General features: G+C 43.5%; 1 protein-coding gene across 2 annotated transcripts in view; it reads right to left on the bottom strand.

The window, feature by feature from the left end:
- Window positions 1-854: 854 nt before the first annotated feature.
- The window catches only part of ABCG1 (ATP binding cassette subfamily G member 1), a 52440-nt gene continuing 41553 nt past the window's right edge, over window positions 855-11741 (bottom strand). For both annotated transcript variants that reach the window (XM_085042757.1, XM_085042816.1), the window contains exons 11-15: window positions 11414-11582; window positions 10568-10668; window positions 9990-10148; window positions 9080-9198; window positions 855-7716 (exon numbers count right to left, since the gene is read on the bottom strand). In XM_085042757.1, the coding sequence (XP_084898883.1) occupies window positions 7488-7716; window positions 9080-9198; window positions 9990-10148; window positions 10568-10668; window positions 11414-11582 (777 nt within the window). In that variant the 3' untranslated portion in view covers window positions 855-7487. The remainder of the gene's footprint in view (window positions 7717-9079; window positions 9199-9989; window positions 10149-10567; window positions 10669-11413; window positions 11583-11741) is intronic.

The raw sequence follows: 11741 nt of genomic DNA, 5'->3' as shown, positions 1-11741 counted from the left end.
TGAGTTTATGCCAAAGCACAGAGCACCAACACTGAACCCTCCTCCTGGCACTGACACTGTCCTTGGGGCCTCAGACAGGTCAGGATTTCTGCCCAAGAGTTTCCCTGGCAGTGCCCTGGAAGGGAAAACGGTTCAGTCCAGCAGAAACAGTAAACACATAAATTCTTGGCCAATGTGGATCTTCAGGAGAAACACAAAAGGAAAAATACTTCAGCTTCCTAAACTTTCCTGGTGACAGAAATGCACAGAGGGTGCAGAACATCACACAGGCTCTGTGGCAGAATGAGGGAAAACGGTGTTGGGTAAAATGGGGAGTGGACAGGTGACTGGCAGGATAAAACAGGATTTCTCTTCAGCTGGGGAGAAGGGAGGAAGAAATCCCTGCGTTCCAGAGTGCCAAGCAGAAGGCAAATAGGGAATGAGCCTGTCCTGCTCTTGTCATGCAGCAGCACAGAGAACATCTGCTGCCACTAGCAGGTAGCAAGGACAGGGTGAAGAGATTAGTCCATGGAAGAAAAATGCACCAAATTGGGATGAAAATACAGAGGTAATGCTTTCCACTGGTTCAGAAAATCCTTCAGTTGTGTAGGGTTTGTCAGAGAAGCATCCCCTGATGCTTGCCCTGCTTGGGTGGGAAGGAACCTGAAATATCCTGTATGACTGCAGTTAATGCTTTTAAGGATTTTTACTGGAAATCTCTGAAATGTATTGGGAGTTACCTGAAACCACCACAATCTGAAACAGGCAATTCCATGCCCTTGCTGGCTGCCAGAATCAAGGAGCAGGCAGTGAAAATGCATTGCTACCAACACACCTGCCACTTCCCTCGGAGTGACAACAGGGACAAAGGCATCTGTCTGAAAATAATAACACTTTATTGGATTTTTTTTTTTTTTTTGTGTGTGTGTGTGTGTGTGTCTGTGTTACATTATCATAAATGTTCTCTAGTCTCAGAAAACAAAGCCCTAAGTTTGGAAAATAATGCACATACAAATCTCTTCTTACAGGTATTAAGTATACAGAAATATACAAAGATTTCTCTATGACTGTAATATATCATCAGAATGCCCCACCTCCCACATTTTTACTCAGGTCCACTGTACCGGGAAGCGTCAACTACAAAGGTAACAAGCAACCTGAAAAAGACATGGTTTGTATAATATAATTACATTATATGTATATATATATATCTACAACAGTGCAAATATATCACAGCGTGCAGGCAGCGAGAGTCTCTAGAGAAGCAGAATAAAATTGATTCAGAGTAATGCAAATGCATTACAGAAACGAGAGACAACAGTGAGAGATTAGATACACAGAATATGCACACTTCAGCACGCTGATTTAAAATCATACCTTGCATTGACTCTTGCTTTGAAAAACAAAAGAACCAAATGTTAAATAATTCAGTAACGGGTTCAAGGGCAATCTATCACAAAAAAGGTCAACTGACTCAGATAAGGTGTTTGACAAATCTTTAGTGACACAGGTAAAGGCTGGGCTCCACTGCAGGACTCGTTATCTTCTTCTTTTAAGATGTATCAGTGTAATCTCCTCAAATTTAATTTTCTTTTGCCATAATAAAAGGAATTTTCTACATTTTCTTTAATTGCTCAACAAGTAATTCACAATTGTAAAGGATGGTACAATTATCACTGAGGCCAGGAAAGCTGGTTTCTGAAAGTAACAGAAAGGAGTTTGTATAATGATTACCCCAAATGAGCCACTAAAATAAGCTACAATGGGGTCAGAAAAATAGACATCACAGATGCCACTGAAGTAGAAAACCCCATCAACCTTTAAAGTCAAAACTTCCATGTTGCTTTGCAATCTGCTTGAAAAGACATTTTTTATTTTTTTTTTCTTCTTCAAAGAGTAAAGCACACCCAGAGATCCAGCACACTGGGGTTTTGGTAGCTCAGAGAAATCTCAAAGTCATCCCTCCACCTTTAACCATCCCTCACCATTCCAAAAAAGCTCATTTTCACACCCCACATGGACAGCAGCCATGAATATCCAGCAAACAAGGACACAAGCAATTGGTAGGCATGGGCTGAGCTGCATGGAAGCCCCCAGAAAAATTAAAAAATGGATCAGCAAAAAGCTGGATGTGTCTGGAAGGCATTACCAGTGCAGAGAATGGCCATGGCCATGTCTTGTGCCAAAGGAGACACTGTTGGACTGGTCACCCTTTGTTTTACTGTGCTGGCAATGGGTCTCAGCAGAAATCTAAATCTCCTAAAGGAAGGTTCTGCATTTGACAACTGCATTAAATTATCACTCATCGTAGGATTGCAAAATAACAAAGATTTGTGCTCTGTGGTACAATTACTCCTTCAAAAACTCTACGTGAAATATGTACAGAAATCAATGAAACAGAAATAAAGCATTAAACAGAATTAAAATGAAACTTGCTGTGCTTGCAGGCTCAGCCTGAAACTTTTAGACATGTAATATGAAGAATGATACTCAGGCTTATAAAAATCACTCAGTGGGATACACCACAACAACCTCTTTGTGTATTATGGGAACAGGATTTAAATTTTTATTTATATTATAATTTGTATTTAAGAGGAGGGCAGTAGGAGTCAATCCCTGAAAATGCTACTGCCCCTGTTCACTCATGGCAGAGCTCCTGATTAACTCCAGTGGCACTCAGCACTTAGTTCATGCACTCAGTGTGGCACTGCAGTGATCAGCCTGTCACAAACTGTCACAGAGGACATGACACCGTGTCATTTTCTGCCTACTGCTAGTTCCCAACAGCTTTTCACATGATCCTATTTTATAACTGGATCTCCACACAGAAATTCCTGAGCAACTGAACCCTATTGGGCTGTTCTGGTAGGAAAGTGGCATCCAATAAAGGATGGAGATTCTCCTTAATGCTGTATTTACAGAAACATTTTTATTGTCTTTTACAGAAGTAGCCAGATTAAGTTCTAGCTGGGCTTTGGCCCTTCTGATTTCTCCTTGCAGAACCTCAAAATATCCTGTAGTCCTGCTGGGTTGCCTGCCCCATCTCCCAAGGTCATACACCCTGTTTTGTGCCCTGAGTTCCAGCCAGAGCTCTCTGCTGCTCCTTTGGCATGTGGACTGGGCTGCTCCTCTTGTGCCTTTAGGATTTCCTTCTGAAGGATCTCCAGCCTTCCTGGATTTCCCAGCCCTTCAGGGCTGCCTCCAAGGACTCTGCCAGCCCAGCTCCCAGTCTGCCCTCCAGAAGTGCAAGGTGGCAGTTTTGCCACCACCCCTCCATCTCCCCAAGAATCAAAACCTCTCATTTCATGATCACTGTGCCCAAGAGGGTCTCCAAGCATCCCATCACCCACCAGTCCCTCTCTGCTCACAAACAGCTCCAGCAGGGCACTATTCCCTCACCAGCTGGGTCAAGAATTACCTCCCACACTCTCCAGGAACCTCTTGGACTGTTTCCTCTCTGCTGTGTTGTATTTCCAACAGATAACTGGCAAGTTAAAGTCTCCCACAAGAACAAGGGTGAGTGATCACAGGACTTCCCATAGATTTCATCTGCCTCTCCATCCTGCCTGGGTGGTCTGGGACACAATCCCACCAGGATATCTGCTTTGTTGGCTTCCCCCTGATGCTTAGAACCCAAAAATCCACCCAGCATTGTGTAAATAGGACAGGTGAGATCTCTGTGAGGATCACTGGGGTGGCACAGGTCAGTATGTACCACACTTCCTTGCAGGAAGAAGTGTTTAATAAAACATTCCTTTCTGCTGAGAACACAGACTTTGACACAAAAGTGTGGATTTAACTGTCATTCACCTGAGACATCCAGTACTTGGGCTCAAATTCATTATCTCCCACTTACATAACCAGCTCTCCCTATTACAAGTGTACATTTTCCTCTCTTTTAATGAAAATAGGTACTTTGAGCTCTGAATTCCTAAGAGATGAAGAGGATTTCAGCATCAGCAGTCTTCTGTTACTCCCTTTGACCCATAACAATGGAATCTTCTCAATTTCTTACGAGTAGAATCTGCTTTCCAAATCTTTTATTTAATTGTAAATAATGATCCTTCAAGTTATTTTTAAAAACCTTCAGGGTTTGTTTTTTTTTTCAGATTGTATGCAAGTTTCCAGGAAGAAAAGCAACAAAAGAAGTATGAAGGATCTAAAGTCTTAACTGATGCACACAGTAACCAAAGCAACATGTCAAAACAAGTCAAAATAGAAGAAGGAGGCCAACAGGACATTAAAGTCTTCCTGCAACACCAAAAAAAATGACACATTCAGTTTTCAAGTGACCTTTAGAAACCTTTAGCCTCTTACACTATTTTTAGCCAGACTGTGACTGGTTCAAATGGTAATAGTGGCATTGATTTCAAACATTTTATGGCTCTTCATATATGGCTATAAAATTGAGGATTTGAGAATTGAGGATTTGAAGCCTTTAGAACCTTGCTGGCCTTATTAGTATTCCAAGTGAAGCCTCCAGGGCTTCACAAAGTGCTGCTCAACACAACAGCACATGCATGCTCAGCCCATTCACCTGGGAATGTGTTTTATACCAGCCTGGTAGAATTTATCTCTGCAGAAAGAGAAAAAAAAACAAACCTGAGACTACCTTAAAAATCTTTGCAGCAGGTGAAAACACAATTGGGATGGATTTTAAATACTTCTGTCCCAGAGCAGTGACAAAAGAGAGATCATTAGTTAATTTGTGAGCTAAGGAGGGGAAGAATGATTATCTCATCTGTGTGTATCACTGAGTTTCTAGAGAATTACTTCTTTACTGGGATACTACAGTCTGAAAGCTTTCCTTAGAATAGTAACTTTCTGCTAAATGCTGCCAGCAGAAGGCTGGAAAAAGCATATCTAACAAAAAAAAGGAGTGACAAAAAATATCCCAGAGAAGGAATTTTCTCAGGAACACCCGTGGAGGACCAGATTTTTGGCTGCCATAACACAATACAAAATTACAGTACAGGAAGACATGCTGCAGGCTGAAAACATAAAATGAGAAAGTCTAAAACCAGAGGAACAGGCACAGATAACAAGATAGTACCCAAGGAATTTATACTGCTAAGCTGATCTAGATGGGAGAGATCAGAATCCTGTGAGTTACCAGTGTTGAAATGCCAGCAAAGTTGCCTCCTTTGGAACACTGCAAGGGATTGTCAGGTGGTATTTGGTAAATGGTGTTGGTAAGCACAAAACATAAACCCTGAAGGTATTCAATGCCAGGGGATGTCACACTCTTTGACCTCAGCATGGACCAGAAGTCTGAAACCCAGGAGTAATTTGGCAAATTGAGTCCTTTGTCTGCTTGCAAACAGTGTTTGAACTGCCTGTAATAGTCACAAATACTTTGAGAGTCTTGAACCAATCAAGGCACGTTGTGCCAAAAGGATTTCAGCTTGTGCCTTGTTTTAAAAACTTTTCACAGCTATGAGTATTATTTAGAATAGCTCAAATTCCTAATTTCACAAATCTGACAGCCATATAGGTTTGTACCTGCTTGTGATTATGCCTGGCAAAGCTTCAGAGCTGTGCAAAAGCTTTTTGAGAAAAAAAACAGCAACAAAAATGATGCAAAGAGGCTGTGCAAGGAATTTGGATTTTCTTCCACAGTAAAGATTGATTTTGCTTTCACAGGTCAACCTTATTTTCAGGGAAAGTTCAGCTAACCTTCCTAAAATACATGACTTGATTTAAAGCCTTCCAGACCACAGGCTTAGTTCAAAAGTCCTGAGTTGAACAGATACACACAGTTCTGTGTCTGTATTGGTAAATCAAACAGAGCCTGGGCACGGGCCAGGAAAACTGGGGAAGAATTTTCTTCCCTGCTAAAAGGCAGAGCTGCAGCCCAGCACAGCCAGCACTTTTCCAGACAGCGTTTGGGATATTTAGAAGTCAGTGCAGAGGCCATTCCTACCAGCCCCAGTTGTTTGAGGACTAACAGAGCTCTGGCACTGTTTATTTCACTAAGAAACACCCAGCCACGGAGTCTTGGAGAGCAGTCTGGGAATTGTGGCTGCTGGGGGCCAGCAGATGCACAGGGCTCCTCGAGGGTTTGCTGACACTGAGCTGCTTCCAACCCACAAGGCTTCAGCATCCTGGTGGGAATAATGCATTTACAGAGTGTGCAGGGCTGGGACACCCAGATGGATTCACAGGCATGGCAGAAGGCTGTGCAGCTTGCACCAAAGCTCACCAAGGTGTCCAAGGTGAGAGTGGTGGGTTCATTTGGGGTTGAAAATCCAAGCCCATGAAAATTGGTGACAAAATTCACATCAACTTGGAACCAGAGCTGCCCCTGCCAAATGTATGATGGTGAAGGACCCAAAACAACTGTGTCATTGACATTCAGATTAATTGATTCCCATGCTAGACTTGGGGATGAGAACAAAACTGCCTGGCATAATGAGACCTGCAGCATTCCAAGGTCATTTGTGTGTTTTGAGGGGAGTCCTACACACTGTGTGTTGCAGATATAACAAACACCTCTGGATGAGGCAGTCACAGGTGTTTTAACACAGCAGCCCAAGCTTTGATCTGTGGGCAGCTCCTGCACTCCTTTAACAATCACTTGAGAGATAGATCCTGCATTCTCAATTTAATTTAAAATGAGCCTTGGAGTGCTTTGATTTTTTTCATTCACGGGAGGTAGATCAAACAGATAATGAGCAGAGTTAGTATCTCAAAATATCACAAACACTAAGGATTTAAAGACACTGCAAAAGAATATTTTTTCAAACATTCAGTGACAGCTTGACCATGTCTAACTGCATGTGCTATCCAGTGCTGCTTCCAAATAGGACCACAGGTTTAGTGCAGATTCAGAACCTGCCTTTTTCTCCTGTCATTACAGTTTTCAGATATGAGACCAGCTCGACAAGTAAAGCACCAGAATTCTAAATTCAGACAGAAACAAAAATAATTACTTGAATCACTTTAGGTTTCTTTTAAAAAAGTATCCGTATTAAAAAGATGTCTTTACCTTATTAATACATTTACAGACTTTTAGCCAGAAGGGGTAATTCTGTGGAAAAGAATTGCAAAACAATACATAGAAAACTGCAAAGATGAAACTCTGAATTTAAAAAGATGAGAGAACCCTATTTTCTTTGCATTCCTCATTTTGCATCTCATGACCTATTCAGCTAGAGATGACATGACACTATTCTGGCCACCAGGACTGGTATCCTGGTGACCTTATCCCAAAATTGGTTTTCATAAGGAAAGCTCCTGCAGCCAGGTTTCTGATATTCTGTGGTGTAAAATTCCCTTCTAGTTCTTCTTCCTAGTTAAAGCTAGAAAGTGTAATGAAAACATGACCCAACCCAACGGGACTGATTAGCTGGACACTGTGTGTCCACTATCCCATTGTGGCTCTCCGTGGGCTCGGTCAGGACATCTGGCTGGGCACTGGGGACCAGCCTGCCACAGTGAGACAATGTCAAGTGCCCTCTATTGCATGTCTAAAGTTCTCCTACTGCATTGGTTTAGCTGCTTTTCCTTTACCTCTCTGCTCGGATTTTGTATCTGAGGACAAAATAGGCAATCAGGCGCAGAGAGAAGAAGAAAATCCCGAGAACAATGAAGTCCAGGTAAAGTTTGGCATTTTCTACGTCCAGTTCTCTCAGGATGGCCTCTGATTTTTGAAAGTGGCAGGTGTCATCTTTGTCACAATGCAGGTCTTCTCGATCCAGTCCGTAGATGGAGAGGATGACTCCTTCAAACCCATATCTGGGAAGAAGGAGGAGAATGGATTACAAGGAAAATCCTGATGATCTGGTTAGAAGCTCTTCAGCACCACAATCCCTGTGAGAGCTCAGCTGGAACGCTGAGGGGTTCAATATTGCTCTGACACATCTGTCTTGGGGCACAGTTCTATCCCTGTTCCAGGCAGGCACATCACATGCCACTGGCATTTTACGTAAGAGGGAGCAAGGGCAGGAGTTTAGCCTCTAACTGCTTCCAGTTAGTGCACAGTGCCATTTCCCCAAAGGTTGGATCAGAAAGCAGCATGATTTCAGCCCATGTTCAGGAATTCCCCATTTAAAAGTGGCATCATTAATTTGCTTTCTTTTTTTTCTAATAACCATCAGGGATACAATTGTGGCTTGTAATTCAGAAGTCAGAAATACATTAAAATCAGCATCAGTCTAGAATGTCTCTTCTCCTTCCCTCTGTATATTAATGGTTTAATAACTAATAACTGACACTGTTCCCAACGTTTGATTTGGCAAGCAGATAAACCATCATGGATGCCATGAATATGGGATATCCCATGCATAGGAAAGCTTTGTCTGGCTTCAGGAGACCCCACAGAGGCCACACAATGATTAATGCCTCACCTTGAATTCCAGGTATTAATTCAGGGGGTGCAATCTTACTATCCTTGATAGAAATCTGTGTAAGACCTCCCTTGGCAACAGAGAAAATTTTTTTGCCTGGGATTTCTCAGAAATACTGCAGCTTGGGCAGGGTGGGGGAAAGGGGAATGGGGAAATTCATCTCTCCTAATTTCAGCTATAAACATTTCAGTGCCTAGTCTAAGCTATACCTCTAGAGGTTTCCTGATGGGAATTGTCCCATCTTAAGACAGCTGTGTCAAACACAGACAGCATATAAGGTGCCTCTTAAAGCAGCAGTTTAAATTAGAGGTGGCACAAATCCCATGCCTCTTGGGGCAGTGCTAGTGGGAAAGTCAAAAACAGGCTTTTATCCTACAAATCTATCTAGGATACAGCAGAGATTTATACAACATTTTCTTCCAAAATGACGAGCTGGCATCAATTTCTTGATTGGGGATGCCCCTGTTATTTCAGAGATTTATATTTATATTTGCAAAATCCAGGAAGATTTTCATGCTGTGCAATCCCACTGCATTCAAAGGGACTGACATGGACTTGTGGCCAGTAACCTGCTCCTATTTATTTCACAGCATAAACAACTTAAAATGCAGTGAGAGAATGTGGTTAACACCACACGTATGTTTACACTCTGAAAGAACTTGCAGTGAACAGTCTCTTTGGCACCTAAAATATCCAAGCAACCAAGCAAGCAAAGGCAAACAAACAGCATTTCCAGATGGAAGTAGCAGTACCTGACATAGGAAATGTAGGACATCCACTGGAGGTATGTTGGGATGGTATCAAAGCTGACAAAAAACCCAGAGAACAGCAGGACTGGGATGGCAGTAACTGGGCCCACAAAAGTTGCCACCTGTGAAGACAAGGAATAGAGTGTCTCTTGGCAGAAATACAGAGAAAAAATAAAAATTAACTCTCTCTTCTATTACTCTTGGGAGTAATTCTACTCCCCAAAATTATCACAGTTTTAAATAGTAGAAAATCACTGATTTTCTTTTTTTCTCTTATGAGATTTCTTGGGGGGGGAAGAGCAGAAGTGCAGGGATCAGACAGTAAGCTCTGCTGGTGGCACAGAGAGGGAATCAAATCTTCTAGTGCAGAAATCTTGACAGCATCAATGCATATTGAGGTCAGAATCATCTGTTCTGCTGTGGAATAGTCACCTCAGCACATCTCCTGCCAGGAGTTACATGGCCAGCTTCCAGTCATGCCAACAGCTGTCTTTCTCCCTTCCTTTCCAGAAGTTTGGTTTCTGGGCAAGCCTTTTCCTACTTTTCCTTCTACAGCCTTTTAGGATGTGCATGGAACAACCTTCTCCTCAGCTACCATGGCCAAGCTCCACTTTGTAGGGACACAGAAATGCATCAGCCCTGCAGTGCCCAGGACCTGCTCAGTCTGAAACGAACAGCAAGTGACAATCCCCTCAAGCTGGGGCCACTTTAGGTGGGGCAGGAGCTCAGGGCTTCACATCCAGTCTGTGCTCTTTACAGTGATGTGAGTGGGGAGCATCAACAGCTCTATCAGAGCAAGACAACTTCCTGCCTATCACCTCTCAACAAACACCTCGGGGACACAGCAGCAGTGACAGGGAGCAGAGCTGGGAGACAGCAGAGCTCCTGTGAGGCCACAGAACACCAGCAGTACCTGGAGGGAGGTGGAGGCTGCCCCTATGAGCAGCCCCAGGGACTGAGCCACCAGGGATGTCATGGTGCCCAAGGCTGCGAAGAGCACGAAGCGCAGGGCGTCGGAGGGCTGGGAGGTCATCCAGTACACAATGCTGCAGTAAGCCACAGGGAACATGATCTGCAAGGACAGGCACTGGGAATTACTCATTTACAGACACACACTCACTCTGAGCAAGACAAAAACATAATTAATCCACAGCTCTGGGTCTTTCCATGACATGACAGGTGTGGGATACCTGTCTTTCTGCTTGGGTATTTGAAACCAGATTCCACTCACATCCCCCTCAATTCCCCTTCTGCAGATAAGCAAAGCTGGTCACCTGGTCAGCTGGTTTATTAAAAGGTTATTGGGTCAGTTCTCAGCTTTTGTGAAGTCCTGCACTCTCAGGGTGCTTTTTATTTGGCCCTGAATCCTCAGCAGACCCATATGGGTGATTTCTCTACTATTCCAATGGATAAAATACCACTACTAATCTTCTTGGCTTGTCATTTGTGAACTTACATAGGTTTTATTTTATTGAAGAGTAAAGCACATACCTGAAAAGGAACATCAGCCATGGTTTTGGCGAGGTAATAGGCTTTGAGGCTGTACCAGTAGTTGAGATGCTCTCTGAGAAATACTCCCATCTCAAGGGGAACTGCAGAAAACACAGATTGTGCTGTTAGATTGTCAGGGTGCAATTCTGCTGCACACAATAACAACACAGTTAATCCATACCAAATCCTGCACTGCTGCAGTCCCATGGTGGGAATGGAACTCCCAGCTCTTTGCCAGAGCAGCCAAATTTTCAGTGATTTGTAATGAAATATATGAGGTCAGCCCCACCAGTTGCTCACTGTTCAGACTATGGACCAGCCTACTCAGGTGAACCTACCTTAAAGAGAATTTTTCAATTAAAAGTGGTGAAAGAACTTAAACAACTTAGTTATTCCTTTAGGTCCAACAGGGAATCCAAAGTAACAGCATTCCCAAAGGAAGTATGAAACAGCCCACTCTGCAGGAGTTTCCTTCTGATACCACATGAATTAGCTGATTTTTTGGAAGAGTCATGACTTGGAAGCCCCAGAGAAATCATTAAATCCTCCCTAAGTCCAACCCCAAGTCCAGGGCATGGTTGAGATGGGATAAGAAAAAATTCCAGTCCAGGGCTGGAATTCTCAGCCCAGTCACTGTCTGGGCTGAGAAACACTGGAAAAACTGGGGAGAGAGAAGTGCCACTGGCCAAACCTCCACACAGCAGTGCTGCCATGGTGGAGGTTTATCCCCTCACCTCTCTTAGAAGCACAAATCAAGTTTCATCTCCCACAAAACAGACACATTCCAGCACCCTCCCACCTCCCTGCAATCCCCTCCCCTGGGCTGGGACAGTGCCTGGCACTCACAGGTGAGCACAGTCGGCATCAGTGCAGCAAACATGAGGAACAGCATGGAGAAAAAGAGGAATCCCGAGTTGCTGAGGACTTTCTTGGCCTCGTTGCCAATGCCCAGGTAGAGCAATCCGATGAGCAGCCCAATGCCAATGTGGGAGGTGATCCTCAAGTGGGTCAGGACCTGTGGGGAGCAAAGAGTGCCATTTCTGATCAGAAGGCCTGGGCTCAGGAACAGCAGCAGTGTGGCTGAAATCAGATGGCAGGAAAGGAGCACTGATGTCCAGAGCAACTTTTATAGAAATGATTGAATGGTTTGGGTTTGAAAGGGCCTTAAAGATAA

Source organism: Lichenostomus cassidix, chromosome 1 (genome assembly GCF_008360975.1).
Source record: "Lichenostomus cassidix isolate B80296 chromosome 1, HeHo_3.0, whole genome shotgun sequence".
Classification (NCBI taxonomy): domain Eukaryota; kingdom Metazoa; phylum Chordata; class Aves; order Passeriformes; family Meliphagidae; genus Lichenostomus; species Lichenostomus cassidix.
This window is presented reverse-complemented; position numbering and strand designations above follow the sequence as displayed.